Genomic DNA, 18120 nt, shown 5'->3' with positions numbered 1-18120 from the left:
CTTCCAATTTGCCTTGATTCATGGACCTGACATTCCAGGTTCCTATGCAATATTGCTCTTTACAGCATCGGACCTTGCTTCTATCACCAGTCACATCCACAGCTGGGTATTCTTTTTGCTTTGGCTCCATCCCTTCATTCTTTCTGGAGTTATTTCTCCACTGATCTCCAGTAGCATATTGGGCACCTACTGACCTGGGGAGTTTCTCTTTCAGTATCTTATCATTTTGCCTTTTCATACTGTTCATGGGGTTCTCAAGGCAAGAATACTGAAGTGGTTTGCCATTCCCTTCTCCAGTGGATCACATTCTGTCAGATCTCTCCTGAAAAAATTTGAAAGCATATTCAGTTCAGTTCAGTCGCTCAGTCATGTCTGCCTCTTTGCGACCCCATGAACTGCAGCACGCCAGGCCTCCCTGTCCATCAACAACTCCCAGAGTTCACCCAAACTCATGTGCATCGAGTCAGTGATGCCATCCAGCCGTCTCATCCTCTGTTGTCCTCTCTTCTTCCTGCCCTCAATCTTTCCCAGCATCAGGGTCTTTTCCAATGAGTCAGCTGTTTGCATCAGATGGTCAAAGTGTTCGAATTTCAGTTTCAACATCAATCCTTCCAATGAACACCCAAGGCTGATCTCTTTTAGGATGGACCAGTTGGATCTCCTTGCAGTCCAAGGACTCTCAAGAGTCTTCTCCAACACCACAGTTCAAAAGCATCAATTATTCGGTGCTCAGCTTTCTTTATAGTCCAACTATCACATCCATACATGACCACAGGAAGAACCATAGCCTTGACTAGATGGACCTTTGCTGACAAAGTAATGTCTCTGCTTTTTAATATGCTGTCTAGGTTGGTCATAACTTTCCTTCCAAGGAGTAAGTGTCTTTTAATTTCATGGCTGCAATCACCATCTGCAGTGATTTTGGAGCCCAGAAAAATAAAGTCTGACACTGTTTCCACTGTTTCCCCATCTATTTGCCATGAAGTGATGGGACCGGATGCCATGATCTTCGTTTTCTGAATGTTGAGCTTTAAGCCAACTTTTTCACTCTCCTCTTTCACTTTCATCCAGAGGTTCTTTAGTTCTTCACTTTCTGCCACAAGGGTGGTGTCATCTGCATATCTGAGGTTATTGATATTTCTCCCGGCAATCTTGATTCCAGCTTGTGCTTCCTCCAGCCCAATGTTTCTCATGATGTACTCTGCATATAAGTTAATAATTCTGAAAGAGTTGGGAATACCAGACCACCTGACCTGCCTCTTGAGAAACCTGTATGCAGGTCAGGAAGCAACAGTTAGAACTGGACATGGAGAAACATACGGGTTCAAAATAGGAAAAGGAGTACATCAAGGCTGTATATTGTCACCCTGCTTATTTAACTTATATGCAGAGTGCATCATGAAAGCATGAACTTGAAAAAAAATGTAAAGGCTTTTGGTTTTTGCTTAAAGGTCAGACTCTATTTAGTTTTCCACATTGGCCACAAGGTGGTGCTCTGATGTCATAAGTTAGCATGATTTGTAACGTATATTTATATAAAGACAAGTGAAAATAATAAAACATAATTTAATAATCTCATTTTCAAATATGCATTTTCAATTATCTAATCATTTATGCTCAGTAGAAGAAAGTTATGCTTTAATTTGTCCATTTCTCACCTGGAAGTTGTGCTGTGTGCTTAGCCACCTAGTCATGTAGGTCTCTGCAACCCCATGCACTGTAGCTTGCCAGGCTTCTCTGTCCTTAGTGATTCTCCAGGCAAGAATACTGGCGTGGGTTCCCATATCCTCCTCCAGGGGGTCTCCCCAACCCAGGGATCAAACCCAGATCTTCCGCATTGCAGGTGGATTCTTTACTGTCTGAGCCACTAGGGAAGCTCTGTCAAATATAAAATTCTCCTGAGTAGATGCAGGATTTTATATCATGATGTGATTTCCTTAAGGACTCTTTCTATCATTGCAGACTACATTCCTAAAGGAAAAATTACTGAACTTAAACCAGTGCTAAGAAAAATGTCTTCTAAAGCTATTTTAAAACTTATTTTACAATATTGTATTAGTTTCTGCTGTACAACAATGTCAATCAGCTATATGTATACATATATCCCCTCCCTCTTTAGCCTCCCTCCCACCCCACTCACCACCTATAGGTCATCACAGAGCACCCAGCTGAGCTCCTTTCAATAAATAAATAAAATTACTTTATAATTAAGCACAGAGAAGTTCACTTCTTATTAAAATCTACATGATTTTTTTTTCTCCTTCTACATCCCTTAATTCTCTTTTGCAATCTAATATTTACTTTAGGATGAAAATAATTTGAAAGGAACAACCTTTTCCTTAAATTACTGATAGCATGCATGATATTTTCCTTTTATTTTGTTAAAACTGTTCTTTAAGTTGTTAACTTGCTTTGTATTGTTAAATAGGTAGAAATTCTTTTCTAATTTTTCAAAATAGTTTAAGTAATCAGATTTTTAAATCATTTTCAGTCAAGATAGAATAGCATGGTAAAAATAATCATTGTTACTTGATTACCAAAAAAATAAATACCACGTCAAAAATCAGCAAATAACTTACTTTTCCAAATGAATATTTTCTAATTTATTTCAATCTATTAAGAATAAAACTAAAATATTAAAAACAATCTTTAAAATTAAAAAGAAAACTGCAGGATGATTCAAAATTTATAAAGTCCACATATCCCTACTGTATATATCCACCTTTCCAATTTTCTGTTTCTTTGTACTAGAATAACTTAGCAATATAGTATTTTGGATTTTTAAAGCATGTTTGTGTGTACAGTTTTCTACTCTTTCATTACTTTTTAGTGTATTTCTCTTTAAATATAATCCAAAATTCATTGCTTTCATTGAAGAGCTTTATGTATTTGCCCCTGTTTCTCTCCAATGGCTTTTTATACAAAGACTCATACTAAAAGAAGTATGGAACTTGCTATTCTGAAACATCACAGATAAACAATGTTGCTTAACACAGGCTGCTTTCATGAAGTCTTGAAGACTTCAATTTTCCAAAACACCCAGTATCTAGGTGTTTACTGAAACTGACTCTTAACTGATAATTCTGTTTGACTTTCTTACAACTTGAAGGGATTTGTTGTATGAACCATTCTGTATTCCAATGAATGACAGGCCCCCAAAACGTCATACAAGATAGGCTTTAGGGCTTAGCAAGCAATGAAATTAAGAAAGCTATTTCACAGACAGGAAGACAGGAATGAAGGAATATGCAAAGAGATTTTGCCATTAGCATGGATCACTCACTTTGTATGTTAATTGTTCTCCATGTTTATTCTCTAGAAAGGTGCTTGATCTGTTAGGTAAGTTACCAATAAAGGTAAAGTGCTAGTATTTTTCAAAAATAAAGCAGAGGGAAGAAAATTAACATATTGGACTATTACTAAAGTATCCATACTAAGGGAAAATATTCACATTGATTCCTATGCACGTTAAGAATTAGAAGAAATGCCAAGATTAGCATTTAAAGCCCTTTAGTAATATATGTACACACACACACACACACACACACACTCATATACATGTACTCACAGTCACCAATACTTACTATTGACATTAATACACTTCCTTTATTCAAATTAAATTACAAATAGGATTGCTTCTTTCTTTCTACTGTTTTTATCTTTCTTTAAATTAAATATTAGTACACAAATATATTTTCATAGTAAAAGATTTTAGTTCCTCAAAAAATTAAGAATTGCAATGATACGAGATTCCACTTCTGAGAATATATCCAAAGGAAACAAAATCATTACCCCCAAAAGTTGTTTGCACTCCCATGTTCACTGCAGTATTACTTACAACAGCAAAGATATAGAAACAACCTAAAGTGTCTATTAATCGATGAATGGTTAAAGAAAATGGAAAATATGATGTGTATACACACGCACACATATGCACACATTTGCAAGGGGAGGAATATAATTCAACCATGAAAAAGAAATATTGCCATTTGTGACAACCTGGATGAGGCTCAAGAGCATTGTAGTAAGTGAAGTAAATCAGACAAAGACAAATAAGTGTGTTCTCACTTATATATGGAATTAAAACAACTGAACTCACAGAAACAGAGAACAGATTATTGGTTGCCAAAGCTGAACATGTGTCCAGTTACAGCCTCCTCTATCCATCTAATCCTGCCTGTTTTCCATCTTCCAAATTTTTGATCTACTTATGGGCATTTGTCACACTTTCACTAATCATGAATTGTTCTTTTTAAAAGTATACTTCATATCATTTCAGGAAGTCTGGGATGAGGGGGGACGTAGAAACTATGCTCAGTTGGTTGCCTTCATCCAAATTCTGGAAACATGGAGTGAGATTAAAATCGTTACTATAAATCACCACCCACAACTGTAAAGAATTAGGACCTATTTATGTCTTTCATGTGAAGTGTACCACAAGGACATTAAGCTGGCATGCACTAGTAGAACTGGTTTTATAACCAAAGTCTGTTCTGAACAGTTGGTATCCATGCATAGCAGTACGTATTTAGAAGAGCACCCTTGAAGTATAATAGCATAATTCACAAATAATAAAATATGTCTTCTACCAAACTGATGGATAGTAGAAATTATTGGATATGAAGTGCTACTAAAGAGCAGAAACAAGGTAGAATTACAGCTCTTTATCTCCTAAATCCATCTCTCAGTAATTATAACATCTTGTTCACCACATTTTTAGTGACTGGGCCCATGCCTGGACCATAGTAGGGACTTGCAAAGCACCGCTGAATAAATAAATACATAATAAACACATGTTTTGTCTATTTTCTCACTTGTGAAATAAATCAGATGAAATCCCTAGTCAGTCTAAAATTGAAGATACTACAATTCAATTGGAAATTCGATAAATAGTGTTCATTTAGTTCGGATATCAGTAAACATATCAAGCAAAATAAAATCATAGCTTATTCTATCTAGATATTCTTTCAGTCCACTCCACCATCATTCTCTTCTAAACATAAATGACGAATAATAAGGAGAACAGAAACATTTTAAATTATTTTATTTTTCATAATTTTCTAACACACAGTGTTAGAAAAATGAAATTTGGCACCATGACTTAAAACTTTTTTTCAAGTTTAACCTTTAAATTAAAAACAGTAGCTACAATGAGACTATTTAAACCTCACTCAGAATAATGGTGAAAAAAATCAAGTCACAAAATTGTGTCGGGGAATTTTTTGAAAGTGGGATAAAAGAAAAGTAATAAAAACAGTAAGAAGGGTAAAATGGAGACTATGCTGTGAAGACAAAAAAGTGAATCACCCTCCTGAAAAAAAGAATTAGGAGGAAGACAGAGGGTAAAAGGGAAGAACAAAGGCTCACCAACTTTATTTTCCTGATATAAAATTCAAGTACTTAGAGTTTTATTAAAAAAAAATCATGTGTTACTATTAAATCTCAATGAAATTTCCTTTTCCTCATTTTCTAGAATTAAAAATGACCCTGTCTTGACTTAAGGACACTTGCTGATCTTAAGTTGATGTCTGATGTACTTTTAAGAAATCTAAAGACTTGAAAGCTTTCCTAAATCTAACATCTACTAAATCTAATCCACCTTGGAAAATTTATCTGAAGGAACATAAGGCTTGATTTCTAAGGCAAATGTAAAAAATAATCTACTAATCTAAACAAAAATGTTTCCCACTGGATATGCACTTCAGTTGTATTTTGTGCTACGTTTCTTGAGGAAAAACATTGTTTTATATATTGTTCCTCATATTCCTTCAATAACCACCAAAAAAGGTCCCAATATAGGTGGTCAAAAAAAGTACTTATGCAATTGGTTGCATACAAATTCAGTTAGAACTCCAGTTTTCCTGCATTTCAAAACTTGAAATTTTCATTTATATCCATTTTGTCTACATGTTGATAAAATTCTTCCCACTCTTTTAATAAGAAAATATTATTAGTCTCATTTGTCACTTGTACATCTGTACCTGAATCAACTAAAATACAAATTCAGAAAATTGTCATTATTTTCAGAGACAATAAGTCATAGAAATAAATAATTGCTTTTACATTTTTTTCCTTTCTCTTCTTCAATCTGTATTTTAAGGCTCAGAGCAGACATTTAGAAATATCAAACAATTTTTTTAGGAAAAGTTTTTCAAATGTTTAGCCTAAAGTGAAGTTGTTCTGTGGAAGTTATTTAAATACTCCTCGCATCTTCTCAAGGACAACTTCAAAGGCATGTTCATGCCAGTCATCCATTCCAAAAGAAAATTCATTCAATGAAAAGAAAATAACTTAGGGATCTATAAATGACACAGCAATGTATCTTGTTCCATTTTTTACAGGAAGTCCTTCATGCAGATGGGTGAGTCTCCCTGGATGCATGAAACTCCAGCCTTTCCTTGGTGACTCAATAGAGCAATTGTACCTTAGAAATTTGCATCCACCTCCCTAAAAGGATAGAGAAATAAATGTATCAACTTATTATATTTCATTTTTAATGAGTGATAAAATTCAAATGATGCTATCTAAGCAGAATCTAAAAAAGAAAAAAAGATAAGGCAAAGGCCATTTCATAATGACATATTTGTTTTGAAAAAATGTAATATAGAAAAACCATAATTACCTGAAAATCTTCTCCCACATTATTGAGTGCAATGTTGATGGTAAATGTAGAAGCATCATGATGAGGGCGAAGGGAGCGCTGTCTTTCAGGGGAGTATTTTACTACAAAATTCAAGAGTGCAAATCCCTAAAAAAAGCAAAGTAAGCTAATGGATTTGCTTATCAATAAAAACATAAAATAGCACATTTGGGTAAAAACTGGTAGGAGTACGTAGCAGTGGCAGGAGGACAACTACCTTAGTATAATAGCCTGCAAAGACTTTCAGTGTGACTGGCGCAATAAACTCCCGGATAAAATGAAGCCATACATTCTCCAGACCAATTTGCTTCATGTGGATATCATCGGTTGGGACATTTTCATAGCCACCAGATATACGGCTATCCTGGAAAGAGCATGCATGACATCATAAAGTGTGGTCCATGGGCAATTCACACTCACTTTGTCTTGGAAATTTTTTCAACCACAAGATCATAATAGACAATAAAAATTACAGTTCAATTATGGTGTACCATCTGCTTTAATTGCAAAACTATCAAAATAACTTAGATAACACAGCTTTGCAAAAGTATCAATGATGAAACAAAGTATTACAGAGTAAGTAGACTGCTTTCATATTTAACAGATATGTGAGGTCTAATGAGGAAATAAATACAATTGATCACCAAAGCCTTTCCATGTCCCCTTAAAAATTAATTTTTTGGTTTTTGTTTTACAGGGACCCTTCAGGAAGTCTTAGCTGCTTGATGGGCATAGATCTTGTTTGTCTGCACCTTGGACTACTACCTGTCACTGAAAATAAACTTTACCTGTTAATCTCCTCACTTCTATCTTGTGGCCCCCAAATTCCTTCCATGATGGCTTTTCATTTTCCTACAACCTGCCAACTTCAAGTTCTTCCTCATACTTCAAACTTCTGCCTTCCTGATCAGCTGACTAGGTGGGTATATATTTGAGCAGAGGCATTAATATTCCAGAGTATTCCACTAAAATTCCTTGGTACTATAAAGGAGCTGGCATCTGTGGGTTCTCGGAGGAAAAGAAATACATTGAACCACCAACAGTAATGCCTCCTGCCAAGTCTTTGAATGTAAATGCAGTACTGAATTACACCAAAGGCATTCAAACAGATTCCTTCTTCCTATGCTTACACACAAAAAAATAGCTTTGGCAGTCAACCAGATAAACTTTGTTTTGGTATTTTCACTATAGCTCACTGTGAAAACACAGAGAATTAAAAAAAAAAAAAAAAAAAGGCCTTAGAGAAGAGCAATATCACACAATAGGCTTATACCCTGAAGGATTGCCCCATGTAATTGGAGATGAAATTGAGGCCCAGATAGATTAAATGTTAAAAAACAATTGGCAGAATTAGATGAAAAAATATAGTTCTCTTGACAGCCCTGGGTAGCCCCTTCATTGAGATCTAGGACCAAGAGATGTAAGACAAAAAGGACAAACTTCCTCCACTTTCTCTAAATACCTATACTCCTCCTTGCCCCACATATACATTTTAGTTCTTAATGTAAAATGACAACTTACATGATGTTTCCCACCAGACCACTGGCCATAATGCTCCATTTCTTCCACCAATTCATCACAGGCTTTTTCAGAAAATATAGGAAACCAAAAAACATCTGGACAAGGCTACGTATAAAACATGACACCACCATTAAGAGAGTAACATTTTGTGACTTTTTACAAACAAATGGCATTTCAAAAGTAATGTTCAGTATTTATCTCACTTAGATGTCTTTTTAAGAAGTTTGCCCAACAATACTGACACTACTGTTACAAACAATACATTTTTAAAAAACAATTTCTAAGACTTTTTTTTTGCATTTTAACCCCTATGAAATCAAGACGTGTTCTTAGACTCACAGTTGGCTAGGCAGCCACTGTGATATAGTTGCTAATGACACAGGGAATGTACACCTGGTCAGATATTGAGTCTGTTCTCAACATGTGTCATGTATGCATCTGTATGTGTGCAAATGCATACACACATTTAGTCGGTGTTACATTTGTTAATCTGCTCTTTGAGACATCTGTTTAAATGATACATTATGATTTGTCATTGAAATGAAATGTTATTATTGTATACAGGGCCCTATGACATACAACACCTGTGCCTCAGTAAGTCTAGCAAAGCTCTTTCAATGTGCGTCATAGTTTAATTGGCAGTATTTTTTTTTCCTTTGTCACAGTGAACAAGATAACAGCATTTCAGAATTAAAGGCCCTTTACATTCTCGGAAATAAGGTATTAGCAATAATTTGGAACATTAATCTAAACCAGAGTTCATTTTTGAAAGAAACCTCTTTGAGAAGTGATGTTTGGACTCCAATTTCTTCAAAGATTAACTTATTGAAAGAGGCTTACACCAGAGATATGTTAAAAATTTATTTCTGAAATGCTTATGACATTGGGAGTATGCTAAAAAAAAATAGCATGACCTTAATATTAGTGCTAATTTTCATTTTTCTACATGTTAAACTATATGACCTTCAAGGCTGTAAAATTGGTAATTAAGTCACATGAACTTTACCTAAAAGACAGTTTCTCTACTTTCACAACACCCTCTGCTAGAGAGTATTATGTTAATAATATTCACTACTAATATAACAAAAATGCTCTATATATCATAGTAATTTCCAATACAAACCTGTTCAACTATATTTTCAGTGAAAATCTTTGAGTAATCTCTGTTTATATACTTTTCCTTCCAGTCCTATGGGGGTGAAAAAAAAATCATTGCTCAGATTAAAGCAAAAACCTTTCCACGAATACTTTAAAGGAAAATATAAAGTATATGCACCTTAGAAACTGCTCAAGCAATTTATAAATGACTATGTGTACCTGGAGAACTATCAATAACCTCAGATATGCAGATGAAACCACCCTTATGGCAGAAAGAGAAGAGGAACTCAAAAGCCTCTTGATGAAAGTGAAAGTGGAGAGTGAAAAGTTGGCTTAAAGCTCAACATTCAGAAAACGAAGATCATGGCATCCGGTCCCATCACTTCATGGCAAATAGATGGGGAAACAGTGGAAACAGTGTCAGACTTTATTTTTTCTGGGCTCCAAAATCACTGCAGATGGTGACTGCAGCCATGAAATTAAAAGACCCTTACTCCTTGGAAGGAAAGTTATGACCAACCTAGATAGCATATTCAAAAGCAGAGACATTACCTTGCCAACAAAGGTCCATCTAGTCAAGGCTATGGTTTTTCCTGTGGTCATGTATGGATGTGAGAGTTGGACTGTGAAGAAGGCTGAGCGCCGAAGAATTGATGCTTTTGAAGTGTGGTGTTGGAGAAGACTCTTGAGAGTCCCTTGGACTGCAAGGAGATCCAACCAGTCTAATCTGAAGGAGATCAGCCCTGGGCTTTCTTTGGAAAGAATGATGCTAAAGCTGAAACTCCAGTACTTTAGCCACCTCATGCGAAGAGTTGACTCATTGGAAAAGACTCTGATGCTGGGAGGGATTGGGGGCAAGAGGAGAAGGGGATGACAGAGGATGAGATGGCTGGATGGCATCACTGACTCGATGGACATGAGTCTGAGTGAACTCCGGGAGTTGGTGATGGACAGGGAGGCCTGGCGTGCTGCGATTCATGGGGTCACAAAGAGTCGGATGCGACTGAGTGACTGATCTATCTACATGTAATAGACAAAATAGAAACTTTGAGAAACCAGAGTTTATGTTTTCTAAACTTTGCCTGATTTTTTTGTATGTTTAAAACATTCTGTGAAATGCAAATTTTTATTTATGCAGATTTATAACTCCATGTTAAATTCTGAGTAATCTTATAGTGTCTATATTTGTATGCTATATTCTATGGATATACATGAGTTGTGTGTGCTTAGTCATGTCCGACAGTAGCCCACCAGGCTCCTCTGTCCGTGGGGATTCTCCAGGTAAGGATAATGGAGTGGGCTGCCATGTCCTCCTCTAGGACATTTATACATAGGTGTAGGCAAATACATGTTTTTAAAAGTGAAAGATAGGGAAAATAACTCTAGCAACAAACATTATTAAAAATTAGCAAATTAATCAACTTGGCCTTGCTTATATACTTTTATAGTGAATTACTCTAAAATAATTTTGATTTTTTAAATATATTCAAAATGTGTATTTTCACTTTAGATTAGTATCAAAGAATGTTCAATGGGGTTACTAACATTATCATAACTTTCAGTTAACTGAAATTAAGGTTTAAGACCATGTATTGAAAAATCGATCCTCTTTATACTAACTCATGAACCTGAATCTTCTCTTAACCCAATCACTGACACACCAACCACACACTAAGATACAACAATTTTTATCAATATCAACTAAGGAATCTTTTTCCTGGGTTAAGTGTTTTACTTAAAAACCCAATATTTAAAGGGTATATCTTAAGATTCAATATCCATAATGATTGTTTCTTAAATATATTTAGACTATTTAACAAAATTCTTAGTGTTCTCTTTGCAACGTACAAATAGTAAGCAAGTAGGGAAAAACTGAGGTAAGGACTCAAAATAATTTCAATCAAAATATGTTTCAAAAAATATTTGTCTGAAATATATCTTTTGAGGCCACATTTAAAAAGGGTCCTGATAATTAATTTGCCATTCTTAGTTTTACATTTCTCTGCTTATATGTAACTCAGATATTTTTAGATATGGAAAAACCAAAATTATCCTCAAATTCTTTAACAAAATTAATTTATACATAGTATGTCACTATAAGGATCGAATTACTCATTATCCCCTTTAATATTTTTTGGTTCTCTGATTCCAAAATATGGGGGGAAATTAAAAGTAAATAATCATACATAACATTTCAGAATCTTTAAAGATTTTTAAGTATTCTTTCTTGACATCATTATAGATTTTTCGAAGTTAAAGAAACAAGACCCTAAGATTTTACATTAAAGCATTGATATTAACTTTTTATTTTAGACTGTTTTCAAATATCATTGAACAAACTGACTTTACTAATTTTTTAGTAGTTCTGATAATGGGGTAATATTAAATACTTTGCTATGGGATATCCTTCATGAGACATACCAGTCAAGCTAATTTACCAAAACTAGAACAAAGCCATGGAAAGAAAACCAGTTCCGATTTCTGATATATTCATTGCATACTCTCCAAAGATTTTAAATCTCACACAAATATCTACACTTCAGGATATAACTTGGGACTTTTTTTTCAGGAAGCTAGTATTAGCCAAGAAATCAAATAATTGTATCTCTCAAAATACCGAGTTTTAGTGCCAAAGTAAAATAGGTAATTCCATCCTCAACATTTTAAAAAAGAGCCCCTTTTCAATTCTACTCCTGTGAAAGATGGAGATACGCTGCTAAAGTGAAACAGAAGTACTTTTAAGACACACAAAAAAGTCAAAAGATATTCTTTTTCCAGCAATAGAGTTTTAGAGACCATTAAATTTACTATTCCCCAAAGTCAGTACTTCTACAAAGTAAAAGACAATTCTCAACAGGTGGATTGAGTCTTGGTAATTTAAAACTTGACTACTAGCAAGGAAAAAAAACCATAGATTTTAGAGAGTATTTTCCCTTGAATAAATGTGTCATCTTGCCTAAAGAAAACCAATTAAGACAAAAATGAATTAATTTCTACATGATTCAAAAATTATAGAAAAGAAATAATTTGGGACACAGTTTCCTCAACTTAAGACTTTCTCTATATGCTGATTCCACTTCGCAGTTTTCTCTAGCTATCTTTAGAGTACATTCACAGAATTTTTATTTATTTTAAAATGCATTTTCTCAAACTAAGTTCTTATATTTTCTTTCTGAAAGTCAAAATGTAATATTGTCATACATGAGCTACTCATAAACATTTTCTTCTGAAATTGAGACTGAAAATTTATTAGTGTTTTGAAATACATATAACAGAAATATTAGGAGAAATCAAAGAAACTGATAATTCCCTTATCCAAACTTAATATGTCTTTAAAAAGAAAGTCCTTAGCCAAGAAATACAATAAATTAGGCCTGTGATTACATAATTAAAAATACTTCTTTAAAGTCTCTTGCTGTATTTCTGTATTATTAACCTAATTGATTTATATCCATTTAGAGTTACAAAAAATAAGTAATAAATGAAGTTGAGCATGAAATACATACCACAGGATTTTCAAAAATCTGCCAGAGGTCATTGTTAAAATGGGAAATATTGTAATTAGCAGTTGATAATAGTCTTCCAAATTCGTGTCTATTAGAAATGTACATAAACACACCCTATATGCCAAAAAATAATAGTATTAATAATATTGGAGGAAAATATAAGAAAATAAGTTTAACCACAGGAAAAATTTTACAAGAGATATTAATTTTAAATTTTATCTCTTATTCAGGAACATGCATTTTTATTTTTCATATAAAACATGCATAATTTAAAATAAAAGTAAAATTTGATTAATTATGAATTCAGACACCACACAAAACTAATTGATAGCACTGACACTCAACTGAAAAAAAGAAGAGGAAGAAGGACTGTTTTTGTCCCTTTCTTATTGGTCCTAGATGTAGACATCAGGGAAAAAGAATTCCTGTTTGAAAGCAGAAATATTTTTGAGACATCAAAGTGCAATTAATTGTACCTCTTTTGGTTTCTTTTCCTTTCAAAGAAGATATCACATTTTTAAACAAAAATTCAAATGTCAATATTTTATCAGTCTATTTCATACTTTTATGTTCTGATGTTTAAAGACTGAACACAGAAATTACTCCTGCATTAAGAGGCAACTAAAGAAAATCAGTTTCTCGTCCTTGTCCCAAACCTAATAAATATGGCAAACACCATTAAGGTAGGGTTGTTTCTTTTTGTACCTGTTTTAATGGTAAAAGAGTTAGTTATTAATAAAAAGAAAATTAATGAAGAGTAATCAAATCTCATTTTAATCAGGATGTACTTTATACATACTCCTACCTCTTCTCTCCTTAAAAAAAACACTGGAGAAACTAGTGAAAGTGATTTGTATTTAACTTTTCCATCTGTCACCCATAAAATGCAAATCAGTCCGAAGAACAAAGAGTTGAATATCACACATGCCTACCCCCAACACACAAAACACACACTCACATATACAAATTCAGAACCAGTGAATACCAACAGTTTACACCAAGCTAAATGAAAAGAAGACTCTTAAAGAAACTTTACTTTTAGGCAATATACAGTATCTAGTATTTTAAGTAAATAAAAAATAAAAGTAAATAAAAATAACACCTTTGGGGGGCTGAGCATTTGGAATGTTTCCGGAGTAGGGGAGTCTTTTTCCCTTTGTAAAGTCTAAAATGAAGAGAAGGATTGGGTAAGTTGACCTGCACATCCACTCTCTCAGATATTCTTAGGTAAATAAAAATAGCAGCCCTTGAGAAAAAGCTGACATTCTGAAATGTCCTTCACAGACAACATGCAGAACAAGCAAAGCTTACAGTGCACATAAAGAAACAACTCCAGCCCTTTTTTTGTTTTTCTGTTGGTCAAACATAAATCCAAGCTCATTCCTTAGTAACAGAGTTTTCATTAGACAAAGGAAAAAAAAAAAAATGTGTAAGAGAGGCCATTCCAGGGTGCGCTGTTGAGTCAAATTAGCCAAACATGAGCACACAATACAATCACAAGTACTGAGTACATTCAATGTAACAATGGACAAAAGTTTGTAGGAAAAACAAACATATTCAAGTAATACATGCCTTATTAAACTAGAAAAAAGTACTTGCCAACTTTCCTGATTTTACCATAAACACATTTGCTTATACAAATTTGAATAACCCAATTATTTCTAAAACATAAAACCATGTAAGTATGTTTTAAGACACACTTATACATTTTGAAAAACAATTTTCTACAATCACTTCAAGTTTTATAATGAAAATATATTATAGATTAGCAATTATCATTAATTTTTCACATAAACAGACTACATATTTTAATCCTTCTCCCAGTGTAGTGGTAAGGAACCTATTTTTTCAAAGTATGGGATTAATAATGACAGAGAAATATTGGATACTGACTTTAGGACAAGAATGTGTTTTTCTTAAATATGTAAATCATGATTTCACCCAGGCTTCATCTATTAAATTTAATTAGGTCAGATTTTTAAGTATAGAATGTCAAGTTAAAGACAAATTCTTAAAAATGCAAAGTTGATTTGTAACCAATCTATGCTTATAATTGAATATCTTATTGTTGCCTGTGAGTTAGCCTAAGCCAAACTTTTTTCCAGTTGTTTCTGCAGGTGTTGCACAGGCAAATTATTCTCCATAATCGCTCCCAATATTTCAATACAGAACCAAAAAAATTGGCTAGTACTTACAAATTAGAAAGAAAAGGGCATCAAAACAAATGACACATCAACTGGTAAAGCAAGCCATCTTATAGAGACATTCAAGCAAGCCATCATCATATTCCCTACCATTTCTCTAGCATTTCGGCAAAGAGCCATATCAGGATCCAGTTTATCACGAACAAAATAGTTCCTTTCAATCATCTCTGATCGGAGGGTCTTTCCTTTAATTAAGTACACGTTAGCCATGTATGGGACATTCCATATCCCTCTGAAAGTAAAGATAAGACATTCCAAAATACAACAAATACAAAATATTTAAAGTTTTACTTTTATGGTTTTAAAATAAATGTCTTATATGTTTAAAATTTTGCATATATAAACTATGGAGTCAAGTTATACACAAACACACCTCATGATATCTAACATATGTACACACACATATACATGAGATTATTTGGTAAACACTACATGCGTGAGTGAGTGAAAGTTGCTCAGTCGTGTCCAACTCTTTGTGACCCCATGGACAGTATGGTCCATGAAATTCTCCAGGCCAGTATACTGTAGTGGGTAGCCTTTCCCTTCTCCAGGGGATCCTTCCAACTCAGGGATCAAGCCCAGGCCTCCTGCATTGCAGGCAGATTCTTTACCAGCTGAGCCACAAGGAAAGTCCAAGAATACTGGAGTGGATAACCTATCCCTTCTCCAGAGGATTTTTCCCCACCCAGATTATAAGCTGCATCAGTATCTCCCTATAAACTTCATTTTAAAGTTGATATGTTTGGCATTTTAGCTGTCATTCTCACTTTGTTGATCAGTTAGAGTACAATATCCTGATGGGCATTTATGATTAAGCACTTCAATAGCAAAAACATCACATCCAGCTCACACTGGCTTCCCAGAGCACTGAGTTTCCCTTCCCAAGTCTACACTCAGTGACCACATTGGACGCTTGAAATCAGCCACAGTAGATGTATTCAGAAGACAAAGATGGGCAAAACTACAAACCAGGGCATCTTCCAAACCCAAGAATCAGTTATTAGATATTTACCAGCGCACCACTGAACACAGCCTAAAATTCTCTTAAAATTCAGTCTTTTGAAAGTCATTAGAAAGAAAAGAAAGAAGAAAGTGAAGTCACTCAGTAGTGTCCAACTCTTTGCGACCCCGTGGACTGTAGCCTACCAGGCTCTCTCCATGGGATTCTCCAGGCAGGAAAACTGGAGTGGGTTGCCATTTCCTTCTCCAGGGGATCTTCTCAACCCAGGGATCGAACCCGGGTCTCCCGCATTGCAGGCAGACGCTTTAACCTGTCATTAAGCTACCTCAATTGTCTGTAGAAAAAGGAAGATATAAACATAGCTTGAAGTATACAAGTGATGGAAGACACTGTTTATTTCATCCTTCTTTCTTTCCCACACTTGTCTGCTTACTCTGCACATGACTCATTTCCTAAAAACAACAAAACAGAGGTTTCACCTAACGGTTATGTTTTGCTTTCACAGAACAGAAAGGGAAGATCCTGACCAAGGAAACGTAGTCAGAGATTGAAAGCAATATATATACTATCATTTTGTCTTACTAGACGAGCTTCAAAGGAAATGTTCAATCAAAAATATATAGTGTGCCCACTGAATTCAGAAATTAATCACTGGTATGGTAAAGAGTACACTTTCATACACACACACACACACACGTTGTAAGATGTCATTCTTTCATGCATCTCTTATACATAAGGTACATTTTTCTATTAACTAAATCAAAAGCCTCTACTTTATTCTTTCTCTTTAGACAACAATGACAGGAAGTTGAACTAAAACAGCTTAAATGAAATATGTGTTCTCTATTTCCACTTCTGTGAAGCCTTATTTCTGCCACACCCACAGACAACATCAGGCATATGGTCTATACAAATCATCACAGAAACTATTAAAGTACTTTGAAACAACAGAATATGATTGTAATAGTATTTTCTCAGCTATCATGCTTCTTAACTGCAGCTAACAAAAGACTTTATCACATTTATATCATTCAAATTAACTATTACTGTTCTCATGCCTATTATAATTTTCACAAGCAAAACATCTCTTCACAACTCATCTGTTCAGCAAAAACTGTATGGTGTTTTTCCAAACGCTGCTGCTGCTGCTAAGTCGCTTCTGTCGTGTCCGACTCTGTGCGACCCCATAGACGGCAGCCCACCAGGCTTCCCTGTCCCTGGGATTCTCCAGGCAAGAACACTGGAGTGGGTTGCCATTTCCTTCTCCAATGCATGAAAGTGAAAAGTGAAAGTGAAGTCGCTCAGTCATGTCCGACTCTTCGCGACCCCATGGACTGCAGCCTACCAGGCTCCTCCATCCATGGATTTTCCAGGCAAGAGTACTGGAGTGGGGTGCCATTGCCTTCTCCATTTCTAAATGTTACTGCTGCTACTGCTAAGTCGCTTCTGTCGTGTCCGACTCTGTGCGACCCCATGGATGTCGGCCCACCAGGCTCCCCTGTCCCTGGGATTCTCCAGGCAAGAACACTGGAGTGGGTTGCCATTTCCTTCTCCAATGCATGAAAGTGAAAAGTGAAAGTGAAGTCGCTCAGTCATGTCCGACTCTTCGCGACCCCATGGACTGCAGCCTACCAGGCTCCTCCATCCATGGATTTTCCAGGCAAGAGTACTGGAGTGGGGTGCCATTGCCTTCTCCATTTCTAAATGTTACTGCTGCTACTGCTAAGTCGCTTCTGTCGTGTCCGACTCTGTGCGACCCCATGGATGTCGGCCCACCAGGCTCCCCTGTCCCTGGGATTCTCCAGGCAAGAACACTGGAGTGGGTTGCCATTTCCTTCTCCAATGCATGAAAGTGAAAAGTGAAAGTGAAGTCGCTCAGTCATGTCCGACTCTTCGCGACCCCATGGACTGCAGCCTACCAGGCTCCTCCATCCATGGATTTTCCAGGCAAGAGTACTGGAGTGGGGTGCCATTGCCTTCTCCATTTCTAAATGTTACTGCTGCTACTGCTAAGTCGCTTCTGTCGTGTCCGACTCTGTGCGACCCCATGGATGTCGGCCCACCAGGCTCCCCTGTCCCTGGGATTCTCCAGGCAAGAACACTGGAGTGGGTTGCCATTTCCTTCTCCAATGCATGAAAGTGAAAAGTGAAAGTGAAGTCGCTCAGTCATGTCCGACTCTTCGCGACCCC

The 18120-nt window shown here is 35.5% G+C and overlaps 1 protein-coding gene across 1 annotated transcript in view; it reads right to left on the bottom strand.

The window, feature by feature from the left end:
• Nucleotides 1–2636: 2636 nt before the first annotated feature.
• The window catches only part of PLOD2 (procollagen-lysine, 2-oxoglutarate 5-dioxygenase 2), a 125185-nt gene continuing 109701 nt past the window's right edge, over nucleotides 2637–18120 (bottom strand). Inside the window, exons 13-20 of the mRNA XM_010858135.1 lie at nucleotides 15060–15201; nucleotides 13868–13930; nucleotides 12766–12879; nucleotides 9285–9350; nucleotides 8162–8266; nucleotides 6858–7004; nucleotides 6623–6748; nucleotides 2637–6447 (exon numbers count right to left, since the gene is read on the bottom strand). Coding sequence (XP_010856437.1) covers nucleotides 6292–6447; nucleotides 6623–6748; nucleotides 6858–7004; nucleotides 8162–8266; nucleotides 9285–9350; nucleotides 12766–12879; nucleotides 13868–13930; nucleotides 15060–15201 — 919 coding nt within the window. The 3' untranslated portion in view covers nucleotides 2637–6291. The remainder of the gene's footprint in view (nucleotides 6448–6622; nucleotides 6749–6857; nucleotides 7005–8161; nucleotides 8267–9284; nucleotides 9351–12765; nucleotides 12880–13867; nucleotides 13931–15059; nucleotides 15202–18120) is intronic.

The sequence above is a fragment of the Bison bison genome, unplaced genomic scaffold (genome assembly GCF_000754665.1).
Source record: "Bison bison bison isolate TAMUID 2011002044 unplaced genomic scaffold, Bison_UMD1.0 scf7180017864384, whole genome shotgun sequence".
NCBI lineage: Eukaryota > Metazoa > Chordata > Mammalia > Artiodactyla > Bovidae > Bison > Bison bison.
The sequence above is the reverse complement of the archived record's forward strand: the minus strand, read 5'-3'. Positions and strand labels throughout refer to the sequence as shown.